This window comes from Lipophrys pholis, assembly GCF_963383615.2.
Source record: "Lipophrys pholis genome assembly, chromosome: 14".
Lineage (NCBI taxonomy): Eukaryota > Metazoa > Chordata > Actinopteri > Blenniiformes > Blenniidae > Lipophrys > Lipophrys pholis.
Window position 1 is genome coordinate 26,359,301 of NC_137633.1, and position 15,740 is coordinate 26,375,040.

Consider the following 15,740-nt stretch of genomic DNA (forward strand, 5'->3'; position numbering starts at 1 on the left):
TGTGAGTGTAGTGTAGTGTGACTGTAGTGCAGTGTAACGTTGTGAGTGTAGTGACTGTGGTGTAGTGTTCTTAGTGTAGTGTATTGTGAGTGTAGTGGCTGCAGTGTGACTTCAGTGTAATGTTGTTAGTGTAGTGACTGTAATGTAACATTGTTAGTGCAGTGATTGTAGTGCGACTGCAGTGTATCGTTAGTGTAGTGACTAGTGTAACGTTGTTAGTGTAGTGAGTGTAGTGTGACATTGTTAGTATAGTGTTGTGACTGTAGCGTAACATTGTTAGTGTGGTACTGTAGTGTAAGGTTGTTGGTGTAGTGTTGTGACTGTAGTGTAGTGTTGTCCGGGCCAGTGGTTTTGCTCACCGCCAGCTGAAGAGCCAGTTCGAACTGTTTGTCCTGCAGAAGCTGTCGGATCTGACTGGCGATGGAAACGGGCACCAGGCGCCAGACGAAGTGATTACTTGCGACATACACAACGTTGGGCCTGTGAAGGAGCAGAGACGACAGAGGAGGAATCAGCTCGGCTTCATAGGGATGGAAAAACGCCACGCCAAGGAGAAACCAGGAAGGCGGGACAGTTTCAGTATAATCTGACAGGGGGCGCCAAACAACACTGCAGTGATTAGATTCCTTTTCAACAGGACATGAAAGTATCCTCACTTCATGATCGTTGTGTTTTAAACTCTGATACTAAAAGTGTGAAAATGACCAGCGTCACCACTCCGTCTGTACGTCGAGCTGTGTGACTCCTCCGTACTGATCCAGACGGGAGCTGCAGGGAGACGATTCCTGATCCTCCACTGACCAGAACAAACCTCTTTATCAACCTGATGTGAGATGCAGTGAGAGCCTCACCATCATGCCACGCTGCAGCACGTCTCTGTGCTCACTGCCATGGATGTGAAAGTAGGTCTGTGTTATTTAAAGAGTGTGAATACTAAATATAAGACTGTTACCGTGGGATTGATTATGATATTAAAGAGACATGAGAAGTTCTACCCTCAATCTCTGAGTCTTTGAAGAAAATGGATTACTGCTAGATGTGGTGGTGAATATGTGGTGGTGATCATGTGGTGGTGATCATGTGGTGGTGATCATGTGGTGATGAATATGTGGTGATGAATATGTGGTGATGAATATGTGGTGGTGAATATGTGGTGATGAATATGTGGTGATGAATATGTGGTGATGAATATGTGGTGGTGAATATGTGGTGGTGATCATGTGGTGATGAATATGTGGTGGTGAATATGTGGTGGTGAATATGTGGTGGTGATCATGTGGTGATGAATATGTGGTGGTGAATATGTGGTGGTGATCATGTGGTGGTGATCATGTGGTGGTGAATATGTGGTGGTGAATATGTGGTGGTGATCATGTGGTGGTGAATATGTGGTGGTGATCATATGGTGGTGATCATATGGTGGTGATCATATGGTGGTGATCATATTCCTGCTGGATTCCGTCTTGTCCAGCAAACACAGAGGAGGACGGTGACGGTAACAGTCCAGCTGAAAGCAGCTGCTGACGGAGACACCAACCCTGCAGACGTGATGAAGCGAGGTCTCTGCAGCTCCACGCTCTGCACCAGCAGCCTGGGCTCGAAGGTCCGGATCTCCACATACCTAGGCAGCACCGCGATGATGTAGGGGGGCTGGTGCTCTGCAGGGGGGGAAAAACTGTGATCAACACCTGCAGATTAGAACTTGTGTGCTCTGGACAGGACGACAGTCTCACAACATCCAAACTAGGAAACCGAAGCACATGGTTATTGAGCTGTGACAGAATGTGACAAACTGGAGGAAGAGTCTTGAGCACGGCTTTTCACCAAAACCTCATTTCTACTGACCTCAATGTTGATGGGAGCCGTTAAAAGATTTTAACTGATCGTCCATCACGGTCACACCAGAGTTTTAAGACAAGAGGGAACATTTTAACTAAACTTAACAAATCAGAAATGTCTGAAAGGGAAAAATAAATTCTTATTATCTCCATTTTAAAAGGTGCTGCCATGTCATTAGGAGCATGCATCAGTGGGATGAGCAGTGGAGCCAAGTGTGTGTTGTATCCATGGAAACAGTTTCAGAGTATTAGAAGAGGCCTGAACAGGACAGTTTACTACTTATATCTCCTCATCCCACAAATGCATGTTCTTTACAAACCACTGACACGGGAAATGATGTGATAAAACCTCTGTGTTGCAGTTCTGGCCTTCATGAGGCTGGACGCTCACAGCTGATTATTCACCGTCATTAACCAGGACTGAGTGACCAGTAATCACCTGAACTTTATTTGACCTCCAGGGTTTAATATTGTCTTTTCTCTCTTTGGATCTGAGATCAATAACTCAGCCCAAGATTCATCAATAGATTTACATTGTGTTTCACGTTTGGTGACTTTTATCTGGCAGTTCACCTTCACAACACTTCATGTCCCCTCAAGGTTTTATCTGCCGCCTGTCGTGAAAACAGTCTCCAGTGTGACGACCCGAACGCCCGGCAGGAGGGACCACAGATGATGAAGCTCAATAGAAAACAGCAGTTTGGACGTCAGTTACAGATGTTCCACCCGGACCAGCGTCGTGCTCTGCTCACGCACGCTAGTGCCACAAGGTCACAAGTCAAAAAGGAGGAAATTGCAAACTGAGTGAACCCTGAGCTCAGAGGCTTCATTTCCCCTCCAGACTGTTTCTCAGTGCATCTCAATGAGCTCAGGAACCAGCAGGGACAGACGGGGTCCTGCTCCACTCACAGACCTGCAGCTTCTTAATCACACTTTTAAAAAGACCTGCAGCGTTTTAGTCACGCTTTAAAAAAAAACCTGCAGTGTCTGAATCACGCTTTTATAAAGACTTGCAGCGTCTTTATCACGTTATAAAAAAGACCTGCAGCTTCTTAATGACACTTTAAAAAAGATCCCTCTTCCTAAAAGCTACTTCAGTCCTCTGACACGTGAAAGATGAACTACACGTTTATTCACAATTGTTGTAGATGCCAACTTATATTTTTATGCTGATGACACAGCCATGTATTGTTCTGCACCTTCATTAAGAGGCCCTTGGGAAGCTTCAACCTGAAAGACCTGAGGCTAATGTTCACTGCTGAGAAATCCAAAGTCAAGCTGTTTTCACAATTCCAGGAAGAGGGACACTCATGTGAGGCCCGTCACTACCCAACAAGGTCCCGTCATTGAGGAAGTTACTTCTTATAAATAACTTGGCATCACAATCGAAGATTCCCTCTCCTTTGAGCCTCACATTGAGCAGCTTGTGCGAAAGCTTCAATTGAAATTGGGTTTTTATTTCAGGAATAGATGATGCTTCTCCTTCCAGACTAAAAAGAGCCTTGTTGAAGCTACTTTCATGTCCATGTTGGACTATGGGGACATTGTATACATGAATGTCTCTTCTCAGTGTCTCCACTCACGGGACACAGTTCACCATGGAGCACTGAGGTTTATTCCAGTCTGTAAAGTTCTCACACTTCATTGTTCCCTGTACGCAGGCGTTGGATGGCGGCTCTATCTTTAGACAATCACTGGCTTGGTTTTATCTACAAGGCAATTCTTGGTTTGCTGCCTCCCTACCTTTGTAGTCACTTGACCCACAAATAACGACAGTCTGCGGTCCTAAGACTGTTTTTACTCACGGTTCAGACTGTCTGTACAGAACTGGGGAGAAAAGCCTCCATGTGTTCTGCTCCACACTCATGGAATGTTTTCCAGAACGACTTTAAACTCACAGAGCTGCTCTCACTGGGGGAGTTTAGGATCTTTTACTGCATCTGGAAACAAAAAATTCACCTTGTTCTTGTTTTAACTAACTTGTTTTTTAACTGTTTGGTGGCTTTTAGAGTTTTATCTTTAATATGCTCTTACTCTGTGACTGTACTTTGATATTGTTTGTTATGTACTTATTTATTTGATTTAAGAACATTTAAGTATTATTTTGACACTGTAAATTTATTTTATGTCCCGCTGCCAGGACACACTTGTAAAAGACATTATTAATCTCAATGAGGTTCTCTTGACTAAATAAAGGCTACTGAATAAAATGAACATTCACACAAAGTGATGAACAAAGTGTGAATAGTTGTAAATATGTTTGCGGTAACGATGCGATTTCATTGATAATTTCTACAAACATGCTGAGACGGGTCACTGCTGGAGGACAAGCAGAGTTCATCTCTGGACTCTCCTCAGTCGTGTTTTCTTATGTCATGCACCACATGGACAGGATGATCTACTAGTGAAGCAGGGTGCTCTACTAGTGAAGCAGGGTGATCTACTAGTGAAGCAGGGTGATCCAATAATGAAGCAGGGTGTACTACTAGTGAAGCAGGATGATCTAATAGTGAAGCAGGATGATCTAATCGTGAAGCAGGGTGTACTACTTGTGAAGCAGTGTGTACTACCTGTGAAGCAGGATGATCTACTGGTGAAGCAGGGTGATCTAATAATGAAGCAGGGTGTACTACTAGTGAAGCAGGATGATCTAATAGTGAAGCGGGGTGGTCTACTAGCGAAGCAGGGTGCACTACTAGTGAAGCATGGTGGTCTACTGGTGAATCAGGGTGATCTACTAGTGAAGCATTGGTGGTCTACTAGTGAAGCATGGTTGTCTACTAGTAAAGCAGGGTGATCTACCACTGAAGCAGGGTGATTTACAAGTGAAGCAGGGTGATCTACGAGTGAACAGGATGATGTACTAGTGAAGCAGGGTGATCTACTAGTGAAGCAGGGTGTACTATTAGTGAAGCAGGGTGATCTACTAGTGAACAGGATGATCTACTAGTGAAGCAGGGTGTGGTCGATGTCAGGGTTAATGCTGGACTCAGGGTCAGGGTCAGAGTTAATTCTAACCCTGGCAACAGGCTGCAGATCGGGGGTGTTCTTACCCATTGCTATGGGGATGTCTGTCCAGTTGAGGGCGCACTTCTGGGTGCAGACGCCCTCTTCGTTAAGAACCACGGTCAGGTCGTCTTGCCCAACGGCCACTTTCCCATCAGCCAGCGGGGCGACAAGAGGCTCCAGCTGCTTCCCAGTGGGGAACAGCTCCTTGATGGAACCACGGCCGTCCATCTGGTGGACAGCAGAGACAAGACCAGTCAGTCAGAAACAGGACCAGTCAGTCAGAGGCAGAACCAGTCAGTCAGAAACAAAACCAGACAGTCAGCAAGAGGACCAGTCAGTCAGAGGCAGGACCAGTCAGTCAGAGACAGGACCAGTCAGCCAGAGACAGAACCAGTCAGAAACAGAACCAGTCAGTCAGAGACAGGACCAGTCAGCCAGAGACAGAACCAGTCAGTCAAAGACCGGACCAGTCAGAAACAGAACCAGTCAGTCAGAGACAGGACCAGTCAGTCAGAAACAGAACCAGTCAGTCAGCAACAGGACCAGTCAGCCAGAGACAGAACCAGTCAGTCAGAAACAGGACCAGTCAGAAACAGAACCAGTCAGTCAGAGACAGGACCAGTCAGTCAGAAACAGGACCAGTCAGAAACAGAACCAGTCAGTCAAAGACAGAACCAGTGAGTCAGAGTTAGGACCAGTCAGTCAGAGACAAAACTAGTCAGTCTCTCACTTTGTCTCAAACACTAAGGAGACTCCAAAGGCAACTGAAATCATTCAATTTCTCCGGGTCTGAAGGTCTCCGGGTCTGAAGGTCTGAAGGTTTCCGGGTCTGAAGGTCTGAAGGTTTCCGGGTCTGAAGGTCTCCGGGTCTCAAGGTCTCAAGGTCTGAAGGTCTCCGGGTCTCAAGGTCTGAAGGTCTCCGGGTCTCAAGGTCTGAAGGTTTCCGGGTCTCAAGGTCTGAAGGTTTGCGGGTCTGAAGGTCTGAAGGTTTGCGGGTCTGAAGGTCTCCGGGTCTGAAGGTCTCCGGGTCTGAAGGTCTCCGGGTCTGAAGGTCTCCGGGTCTGAAGGTTTCCTGGGGCCCTGCTGAAGTGATTTCCTGGAGCTCGTACCCGTATGAGGTAGTAGTCCCTCTTGAACCCGACACAGATGGAGTTTTCACACCAGGCCATCGACTTGGGGATATCAGGAGCAGCAAAATCTCCCTGTGAGACACGAGAACGAGTCGGGAGAGAAGTGTGTGAGACACGAGGACAAGGTGGTAGAGAAGTGTGTGAGACACGAGGACGAATCTGGAGAGAAGTGTGTGAGACACGAGGACGAGGTAGAGAAGTGTGTGTTGACCTGCAGCTCGTGGAACTCTCGGTCCTTCCAGTAGTACAGCTGGAGCTTCTTCTTCACTGCCACACACATCTGCAGCCTCTCCTCTCCTGAACTGCTCTGCTGACCACCAACGAAGAAGAAACAAGTCATGACTTCAGATCAGAGCTCGGTGTCAGCTTTCTATTCTATCAGGGAAAAACCTTGTGGATTCCCAACATAAGAGGTGTGTGTGTGTGTGTGTGTGTGTGTGTGTGTGTGTGTGTGTGTGTGTGTGTGTGTGTGTGTGTGTGTGTGTGTGTGTGTGTGTGTGTGTGTGTGTGTCACCTGCAGGTCACAAGCGAACAGTGTGGCTCCTCGGGCTTTGGACACCACGGTGATCTGCTGGAAGGTCAAGAGGTCGTGGACGTGGATGTTGTTCTCTGCAGGAAATCAGGTAATAATGCAGCAATTCAAAGAGCTGGTGAGTGTGTGTTTGTGTGTGTGTGTGTGTGTGTGTGTGTGTGTGTGTGTGTGTGTGTGTGTGTGTGTGTGTGTGTGTGTGAGTGTGTGTGAGTGTGTCAGCAAAACAAACCGGTAACATCACCGTGAGGTTGGTAGAACGTGTGTAGAAAAGTGAAACAGTGAAACTCTCACCCAACAGACTGACGAGGATCTTGTACTGAGAGACGACGTAAAGCTGCAAGTGAAGAAGAAGAAAGTTACTGAGGCTGACGTTCAACACAAAAGCCCCGTTTCCACCACATGAAGTGCAGGGATGAAACGGAGCGGTACCGTGCGTTATGGAACGGTACAGAGCGGTACGGAGCGGTACGGAGCGGTACAGAGCGGTACAGCAAAACTACCCAGAGTCAAATCTGGATCAAATCTCCGCAGAAAGTAGGTTGAAAAGTAGGCGGGGTTTAGAGCTCCGCAGATATGTGACGTTACAACAGTAATCTCAGGCGGGGCGGCAGATCTGGACCTTATGAATCCTCTGTTCTTGTTGTTTATGTCCTCCGCTTTGCACGAGTTGTTTAGTTAACTTATTTTTGCAGCTCCAGAGCTGCAGCGGCAACTTCCGTGTTGGTTCCGAGGGAGTGAGCGCCGGCCGGTCCCGGTGACATCACCCGGGCTCAGTGACACCACAGCACACTCCGGCAGCACAGAGCCGGTCGGCCCCAGTGTCGCGCCGCTGGATGTGACAGCCGTGACTTCCATGTTGGGGCAGAGATTGTGGACGTGATGTGAGGACAGACCTCGGGGCTCGGACCAGCTCCGGTGTCCCGGCGCACCTTGTGTGGACGCGGTCCGAGTCCGATCGTCGTGTTGCATCAAGTTGCATCACGTTGCACACACCGGCAGGTTCCGGAACTCCAGCGTCGGGGAACCGGAGCTCTGGAGCCGGCCAGTGTGCGGCGGCCCACGCAATGGAGTACCGGCCAGCGACGCGACGTCCGTAGCGTCTGCTCCCGAGTCCCGGTCTCCGTCCTGCCTCGTGTCTGCACTTTCAGGACCAACATGAAAGTTGCAAAAAGCAACAAAAAAAAAAAAAAAACAACCAGTGCAAAAGCAAAAACAGAGGATTCATACAGCCGCATAATAAAATATTGAGGGCGTGTACTAAATCACTGACCAATCAGCAGACGGCTCCTCAAAATCACACCTGTTCTGTTGTCCTGAGTTCCTCAACGGAAGGGCGACGGAAAAGCCTCAATCTTTGGACCAGTTATTTCGTAAAATCCACAATTCATGCGGTGGAAACCAGAACCGTACCGGACCGTACCGGCACTTTTTGTGCGGTGGAAACAGGGCAGAAGTTAAAGGTTTGAAATCAACACAAGAACATTCAGACAAGCATCAACCCAGACCCAGAGCCCGACCATGACATAGTACCAGAACCCAACCATGACATAGACCAAGACCCTGATCCAGACCATGACCCTTAACCGATCCAACAAAAGCAGTTGATCTGTGATCATTCAGATTCTCATTTAGAGTCAAACACACAGGAAGTAGATGTTTGACGGTGTGGAGTTAGTCTCCGGTCCAGTCGGAGTTAGTTCTAGTTCAGTCAGAGTTAGTTTCTGGGTCAGTCAGTTAGTTTCTGGGTCAGTCAGAGTTAGTTCTGGGTCAGTCAGAGTTAGTTTCTGGGTCAGTCAGAGTTAGTTTCTGGGTCAGTCGCTCACCTGTTGAATCTTCTTGGAGAAGTTCTTGTTGGACTTTTCCAGCGTCACCTCAAACCGGTTGGAGCCTGAAAACCAAAGAAACCTCAGAATAAGTCTGGGGTTGAGTGGAGCAGGAAGCTGATCCAGATCCAGAACCTTCCTGCTGGAGGTTCTTCTGACCTGCATCTTTCTTGATCCGGTACAGGAGGAGGTGTCCGGGTTTGGTTCCCACCAGCAGCCAGTCCTCTGCAGGAAGACACAACTGTTCAGGTGGTCACTCAGGACAGTCTGGAACCAAGTCCTGAAGACTAGACTAGTCCTGAGGTCTGGACCAGTCTGAACCCCCTCCCTTTCACAAGTGGGACCCCCTCAGGTCAAACAGACCCTGGAGACTGTGGAGGACTAGACTCACCCCAGGCCGCCAGGCAGTCGATCTGAAGAGGAAGTTTCTCCAGAATCGGAACCGACTCGTAGGCGTCGTGCATCTTGAAGAAAACCTGATCCAATGGGGGAGCTGGACCGGTTCTCTAGACTGGTTCTGTGGACCAGTTCGGTGGACCTGTTCTCGAAACCAGTCCTCTGGACCAGTTCTGTGGACCAGTTCTCTAGACTAGTCCTTTGGTGATGAGGAGGAGGAGAGGAGGATGAAGAGAAGTGAGGAGGAGAAGAGGATGAGGAGGAGAAGTGAAGGTAAATAAAAGACTCTTCAGCTCTTCTTCTCAAACAACATCAACAGCTGATCGTTAGCAAGTTAGCATGAAGTTAGCGCGGATAAACGTTCCTCCTCCTGTGACAAACCAGCGGCACAAGCTCTGTCTTCAACCCGGAATCACGCACCGAACCCGGCTGCAGAGGCCGGTACAGACCGCGGTCCGGTCCGGTCCGGTCCGGCTCGGACTGCTGAAGTTTGGGAGCTGTTGTTACTTGATAGCATTAGCTTCTGGATACTTCCGGTGCGGTTAACTACGGCTGCGCGAGGCACGTGACTGGCTCACGAGGAGCTCATCATCACGTAAAGTACGTAAACAGTATGTAAAAATCTCATCAACGACAAACCCCGAAATATCGACACTTAATCCCGATAATCTGAGAATGTCTCATCTGTTACATCCTCGTTACTCGTTTACGTTACATCAGAACGCCGCCAGTGGGAGTTATTGTTGATGGGAGGGAATGGGATACACACACACACACACACACACACACACACACAAAGTTATTACGTGTTCACAAACACATATTAACACACTTTTACGCAACCGTTCTCACATATACATTCACACATATATCAACACACATTCATACATACTGACACATTCACATGTGCGGTACTGAACCCACGTCGATCTGTTTCCACTCTGACTTCACGTCAATCATTGTACTTGTTAATTAATCTAATTTTACACTTTAAGTCATAAATTGTTTTGATTAGTTAAAATTTTTGTTTTCTAAAAACCCTGGTGGGGAATGCTGGGAAAAGGCCCGCTCTGTGCTGCCCCCACAGGAGGCCTGCGGTACTGCTACAGTCAGAGTGCTGCCCCCACAGGAGGCCTGCGTTACTGCTACAGTCAGATTGGACAGTTTAATGTTCAAAACGTGCTCAGACCACTTCATGTGGCCTTATAAAAAAACTTTACGGAAGATCCAAACTAAAAGTGTTCGTGCACACAAAAGCTGAAAATGGCGAGCGCTAAAAAATATTTGATTAAGATCAAAGATCAAAAAGAAAGTTCAGCAGTGCGGGGTCCTGCCGAACAAAATGACGTCATGAAGGATATCACATTAGCAATACTACGATCACGGCTTACGCGTATGCTTCAATACTGAAAATGTGACCGTTCATGCTAACCAGGACATTCTGACCGTTCATCGCAGGATACGGTAGTTCTGCTATCAGCCTACAGCTTTCATGACACACATTGATTAAAGACGTCTGATTCCGGTTGGCAACGGACGCCATGACAAAAATGACCAATCGCGCTGAAGCCCAACCTGTTGTCGGGGTGTGGCCCCCACCCAGAAGAAAAAATGTCAAACCACAGAAGTTGGACTTACCGAAGCGTATTGCATTCACGTGAAAAAATTAAAATTCACTGTTTTTCTGAATTAATGACATAATTATCTCATAATTATGAGAAAAAATTAATAAAAAATATTTTGGCTCTGATTTTTCTGAATTTATGAGATACTGTTTTCTGAAAAAATAAAAAAATGGCTCTGTTGTTCTGCATCAACGGGACAGTGGTGTGTGTTATTCCAAGCAGAAGCTCTGCTAGACCTTTGTAGGAAACAGGCATGACCCAACTCTCAAGTTTAATCCAGCTTTATTTCTATTTGGTTGGGAGATACTCTTGTGTTTAAGTATTGCTGATGGTATTGTTGTTAGTTTGTAAACTTTGCACGGTGTTACCGCCGGTTTATTACTCCAAACCGTAGTGAGGGGACCGCGGAATGCAGCTGGGCTGACGGCACAGCCGTCTGTCATAAAGTGCTGATTGACGGGTCGAGTCGCGGGACTTGGAGAAGATAGGACAGAGACACAAAATGGAGAGAGAGGTTAGTTAATTCAGTAAAGTCACTTAAGACGACACCTTTTGAGAGGAGAACCTATCAGGAGAAGATCGACGTCAAAGAGCTCAGACCTGATCAGCAGGACATCACAATCCAGCAGCAGTCAGAAGACAGACGGAGACGGTCCAGCTGGTCTTTTTCCAGGACCTGGTCCAGCAACAAGGCTGGACTCACTGCAGGTAGTGAAGCTGCTGCTTTATTCTGCCTTCCTGCCTCCTTTTCCAAACCTCAGGATCCCACCCAGCATGGACTAACACAGGTAGTACTGACTGAAACACTTTAAGACAAGGAAACATGAACAAACTGCACTCCGACTTGCCATGTTTGGAAAAATAAACGTTTCATGTCAGCTTGATGAAGACCACAGACTGGAGATCGTAAGCACAATGAGGAGGGTGATAACAACAGACACATCCTGTCTGAAGTAACAGACTGTGTCAGGCTCTGTGGGGCATTTGAACTTGCCCTGCGTGGCCACGATGAAAGTGAGAGTTCAGAAAATCCAGGTGTTTCTAGGGGATTGGTGAATTTTGTAGCATCACTGGAGACAGTTCTACATGAGTGCTATTATTATTAATATACGATTGTTGTTATCATTATTATTATTATCATTATTATTATATAAAATGTATGTACCAAAAATAGTACATGACATTATAATGTTGCTTTTGTTGTTTTAATTTCTGTGAATACACTGGTGTGTGTGATGTAAGGCTCTATTTTATTGTGAAAGGTTAAACACAGCTATGCACCGGACGTGTGGCACACTCTAGTTTTCCCGCTCTTTGTTTTCAACAGTTTTGTTTGAGCCCACGAGGCGCTGTGATTAGCATGTGTTGTGCTGCTTATTAAAGGAAACTTCAGCGTGACATGGTATGATTCCTGATTCTGCATAACACGTCATGGTGTCAGAAGACGGCGAAGTTCCCACCTCCAGAAGCTTTGGATTTCTCCCGGCCGGAGCATTGGCCAGAGTGGCGGCGGCGGCGATTTCAGTGCTACCGAGTAGCCACGTAGCTTAACCTGGAGGACGGAGAGGTCCAGGTTTGTCCACTGCTATATTCACTCGGAAAAGAATGATTACGAGATTGTGTTGGACAAGTTGGACAACTACTTTGTGCCTGAAGTGAACACGATACACGAGAGAGCTCGTTTTCATCAGCGCACTCAAAGACCGGGAGAAACCGCGGAGGAATACATCAGAGAACTCCACGAGTTGGCAGACACCTGTGATTGTGGCCGTGTTAAAGAAGAAAATACAGTGAAAGCCATACTGACAAAGTACAAAATACTGGAGCCAAAGTGAAAGAGTACAACACAAATAAAGGCCAGAGATGCACCAGATGTGGTGGTGTACATCCAAGGAATGACAAATGTCCAGCTAAAAATGCAGAGTGCAGGAATTGTAAGAAGCTGGGCCATTTTGCAGTCGTTTGTCGCCCCCGTGTGGTCAACAAGGTTATCGCACCCAAACAAGAAAGTGACGGCAATGCAACCTAGTTCCTGGGAGGAATCACAGACGTGGAAGTATAAACAAAGGCATGGACTGTAAAACTACCAATACAAGGCACACAGATAACATTTAAGACTGACTCAGGGGCTGACACCAGTGTTATATCAGGAGAGACGTTTGACAAGCTTGTCTATAAGCCAAAGTTAAGAAGACGAGAAAGTCCTGGAGGTAAACTGAACGGTGTAGGTTATTTTATAGCCACTACAATGAGAAGAAAAGAAAAGATTCAGGTTCAAAGTCAATGTGATTAAAAGTTCACAAAGCAGTCACCTCCTAAATCACAACGTTGCAGTTGCCATGGGTCGGATAAAACGTGTGGAAGAAAAAAAGCCTCATCACAAATCAGTGAACCTTGCCCTAATGAAGTAGGGAAGTTTAAAATCAAGCCCATCAAAATCTCTTTGAGAGAGGCTGCAGTTCCCTACAGTGTGACTAACTGCAAGGAGAGTGTCAGTGCCCATGCTACCAAAAGTGAAGAAGGAACTGGATCGCATGGTGGACTGTGACGTAATTCAGCCAATCTCTGAGCCAACGGAGTGGTGTTCTCCGATGGTTCCTGTGCCAAAGAAGAATAAAGAGCAACTCAGAATCTGTGTCGATTTAAAAGAGTTAAACAAAGCAGTAAAGTATGTCTTACCAACCGTTGATGACATTTTGCCCAAACTTGCGGGTGCCATGGTGTTTTCTCTGTTAGATGCAGCAAGTGGCTTGTGCCAAATACCACTGGATCCAGACAGGGCCAAGGTAACTACCTTTATAACTCCATTTGGCAGGTATTATTTCAACCGGCTACCATTTAGGATAAGCAGCGCTCCAGAATCTTTCAGCGTGAGATGACTGAACTTCTGAAAGGACATGAAGGAGTCGCAGTCTATATGGACGACATACTGATATACCCAAAGACTTCAGATGAACATGAGGTGAGGCTACAGAAGACCCTGAACACGCTCAAAGAGGCAGGGCTAAAGCTAAACCATGAGAAGTGCCTTCTGCGTCAGCAACAACTCAACTATCTTGGACATTGCATTGATGAACATGGCATTAGGCCAGATAAAGCTAAAGTCAAAGCCGTGACAGAACTTGAAGCACCAAAGAACATCTCAGACCTGAGGAGGATACTTGGGATGATCCAGTACTTAGGCAGATACCTACCAAACCTTTCTGAGGTCACAAAACCACTTAATGATCTACTAAAAAGTGATGCGACTTGGACTTAGAAGTAGCTTTCAGTAAAGTGAAAGAACTTGTCACAGAGTTACCAGTACTTGCATTTTACAATGTAACTAAACCAACTATTGTCAGCGCGGACGCTAGTAGTTACGGTTTAGGTGGAGTCCTACTCCAGAATCACAATGGACAGTTAAAACCCGTGAGCCTTTGTTCCAGAACACTCACTGAGGCTGAGCAACGATACGCACAATTAGAAAAGGAGTGCCTCGCAGCAGTCTGGGCATGCGAGAAGTTTAGCAGGTACCTTCACGGACTAGACTCCTTTACTTTACAAAGTGATCATAAACCGCTAATACCGCTCATAACCAGCAAAGCTCTTCTCTCAGTGCCACTGAGGTGCCAAAGACAGTTGTTATGATGCGTTACAACCCCACAGCTGTCTCTGTGCCTGGAAAAGAACTTGGAGTTGCAGATACACATTCACTCCACCCACAATCAGCCGTAACTCATGAAATTGCAGAACTGCTGGAGGAAATAGAGGCACATGAAAGTGCAACACAAGACTCATGGCCCATTTCTCCTACAAAGTTGGATGTGGTCAAACAGCAGACAAAACGGGATGCAGGTCTTCAGATGGTTCACATGTTTGTGCAGGCAGGTTGGCCAAAGTACGCTGCTAAGATACCAAATAAGGTAAAGCACTACTACACTATTAGACATTCTCTCACAGTGTCAAACGGCCTGGTGTTATTCAATGACAGAATAGTTGTGCTACAACAGCTAAGGTCTGGGATTTTACAGCGTATTCATGATGGACAACCGGGAATCGTGAAATGCAGAGAAAGAGCTAAATGTAGTGTGGGGCGGCCAGGACTAAGCAGTGGAATCAGACAAATGGTCAGTACTTGTTCACACTGCCAAGTTCAAAACCAACTCAGGAGAGGGAGCCTTTGCGTACTACTACACTACCAAGCCCACCTTGGGAAAGAGTAGCGGAAGCAAAAATATGTAGTTGTCGTTGACTATTTCTCTCATTACATTGAGGTGGCCCACTTGAAAAATATGGAGGAGAGTGACATCATGGAAGGAGCAGAGCGACATCACGGAGGAGAGTGACATCATGGAGAGAAGAGAGTGACATCATAGAGAGGAGAGTGACATCATGGAGAGAAGAGAGTGACATCATAGAGAGAGAAGAGTGACATCGTGGAGAGAAGAGAGTGACATCATAGAGAGAAGAGAGTGACATCATGGAAGGAGCAGAGCGACATCATAGAGAGAGGAGTGACATCATGGATAGAAGAGAGTGACATCATAGAGAGAGGAGAGTGACATCATGGAGAGAAGAGAGTGACGTCATAGAGAGAGGAGAGTGACATCATAGAGAAGAGAGTGACATCATAGAGAGAGTGACATCATGGAAGGAGGAGAGCGACATCACGGAGGAGTGTGACATCAGTTAGAGAGGAGAGTGACATCATGGAAGGAGAGCGACATCGTCATGGAGACCAGCAGCCTCCATCGTTGTGACGTCAGTGAGTCAGAGTGTGGAGAAGAAGCAGAGCAGGTGGAGGAGGAGGAAACCACAGCAGAGCCATGAAGTCCAATTTGATCTTTTATTAAAGGGAGAAATTAAATACTTCAGGTGGAGGGTGGAGGAGGAGGTGGAGGTGATCTTTCTCCAGCAGCAGAGCGTCCTCCAAGTTGTCGTCACGGTTCCACATTCTCACGCAAAGTTGATTTTGTTCGATCACCAAGTTCAGGAGGGAAGTGGCGTACGCATCTTTCAGGACCTGTTCAGAGCGTCAGCAGCGTTTTAATAGAACTTTTCCTTTTGAAGAATTCCAGTTGGTTGTTTAAGTTCAAGTGTTAAAAACAGCATGAAGAGTTTTGTAAAGACAAATTTCTGTATTAAGATGATTTCTTTCAGTAAAGACGTCACAAAACAAGATGAAGATGGAAGCTCTCGTGTGCTTCTTCACACTAAACAACGATATCAGCTCAGTGAAAATGGTTTGAGTGGGAGACGATTGCTCAGTCCGTCCACTGGGGGCAGTGTGGGGTTCGGTGTCTTGCTCAAGGACAAATAGAGAATCAAACTTGCAACCTTCCCGACTGATAGACGAGCTGTCCCCGAGTGCCCACACGAAGTCCAGCCCAACGCCAGGTTTGAAC

The 15,740-nt window shown here is 46.7% G+C and overlaps 1 protein-coding gene across 9 annotated transcripts in view; it reads right to left on the bottom strand.

The window, feature by feature from the left end:
• The window catches only part of vps39 (VPS39 subunit of HOPS complex), a 29,976-nt gene extending 20,692 nt beyond the window's left edge, over positions 1 to 9,284 (bottom strand). For 2 of the 9 annotated variants that reach the window (XM_080480534.1, XM_080480531.1), the window contains exons 1-11: positions 9,149 to 9,282; positions 8,724 to 8,927; positions 8,492 to 8,557; positions 8,333 to 8,397; positions 6,801 to 6,843; positions 6,492 to 6,586; positions 6,189 to 6,284; positions 5,957 to 6,049; positions 4,892 to 5,075; positions 1,538 to 1,658; positions 360 to 480 (exon numbers count right to left, since the gene is read on the bottom strand). In XM_080480534.1, the coding sequence (XP_080336660.1) occupies positions 360 to 480; positions 1,538 to 1,658; positions 4,892 to 5,075; positions 5,957 to 6,049; positions 6,189 to 6,284; positions 6,492 to 6,586; positions 6,801 to 6,843; positions 8,333 to 8,397; positions 8,492 to 8,557; positions 8,724 to 8,796 (957 nt within the window). In that variant the 5' untranslated portion in view covers positions 8,797 to 8,927; positions 9,149 to 9,282. Of the gene's footprint in view, positions 1 to 359; positions 481 to 1,537; positions 1,659 to 4,891; positions 5,076 to 5,956; positions 6,050 to 6,188; positions 6,288 to 6,491; positions 6,587 to 6,800; positions 6,844 to 8,332; positions 8,398 to 8,491; positions 8,558 to 8,723 lie in introns of all 9 variants that reach the window. The other 7 variants (XM_080480529.1, XM_080480527.1, XM_080480535.1 and 4 more) reach the window with 6 other exon arrangements.
• Positions 9,285 to 15,740: the final 6,456 nt, after the last annotated feature.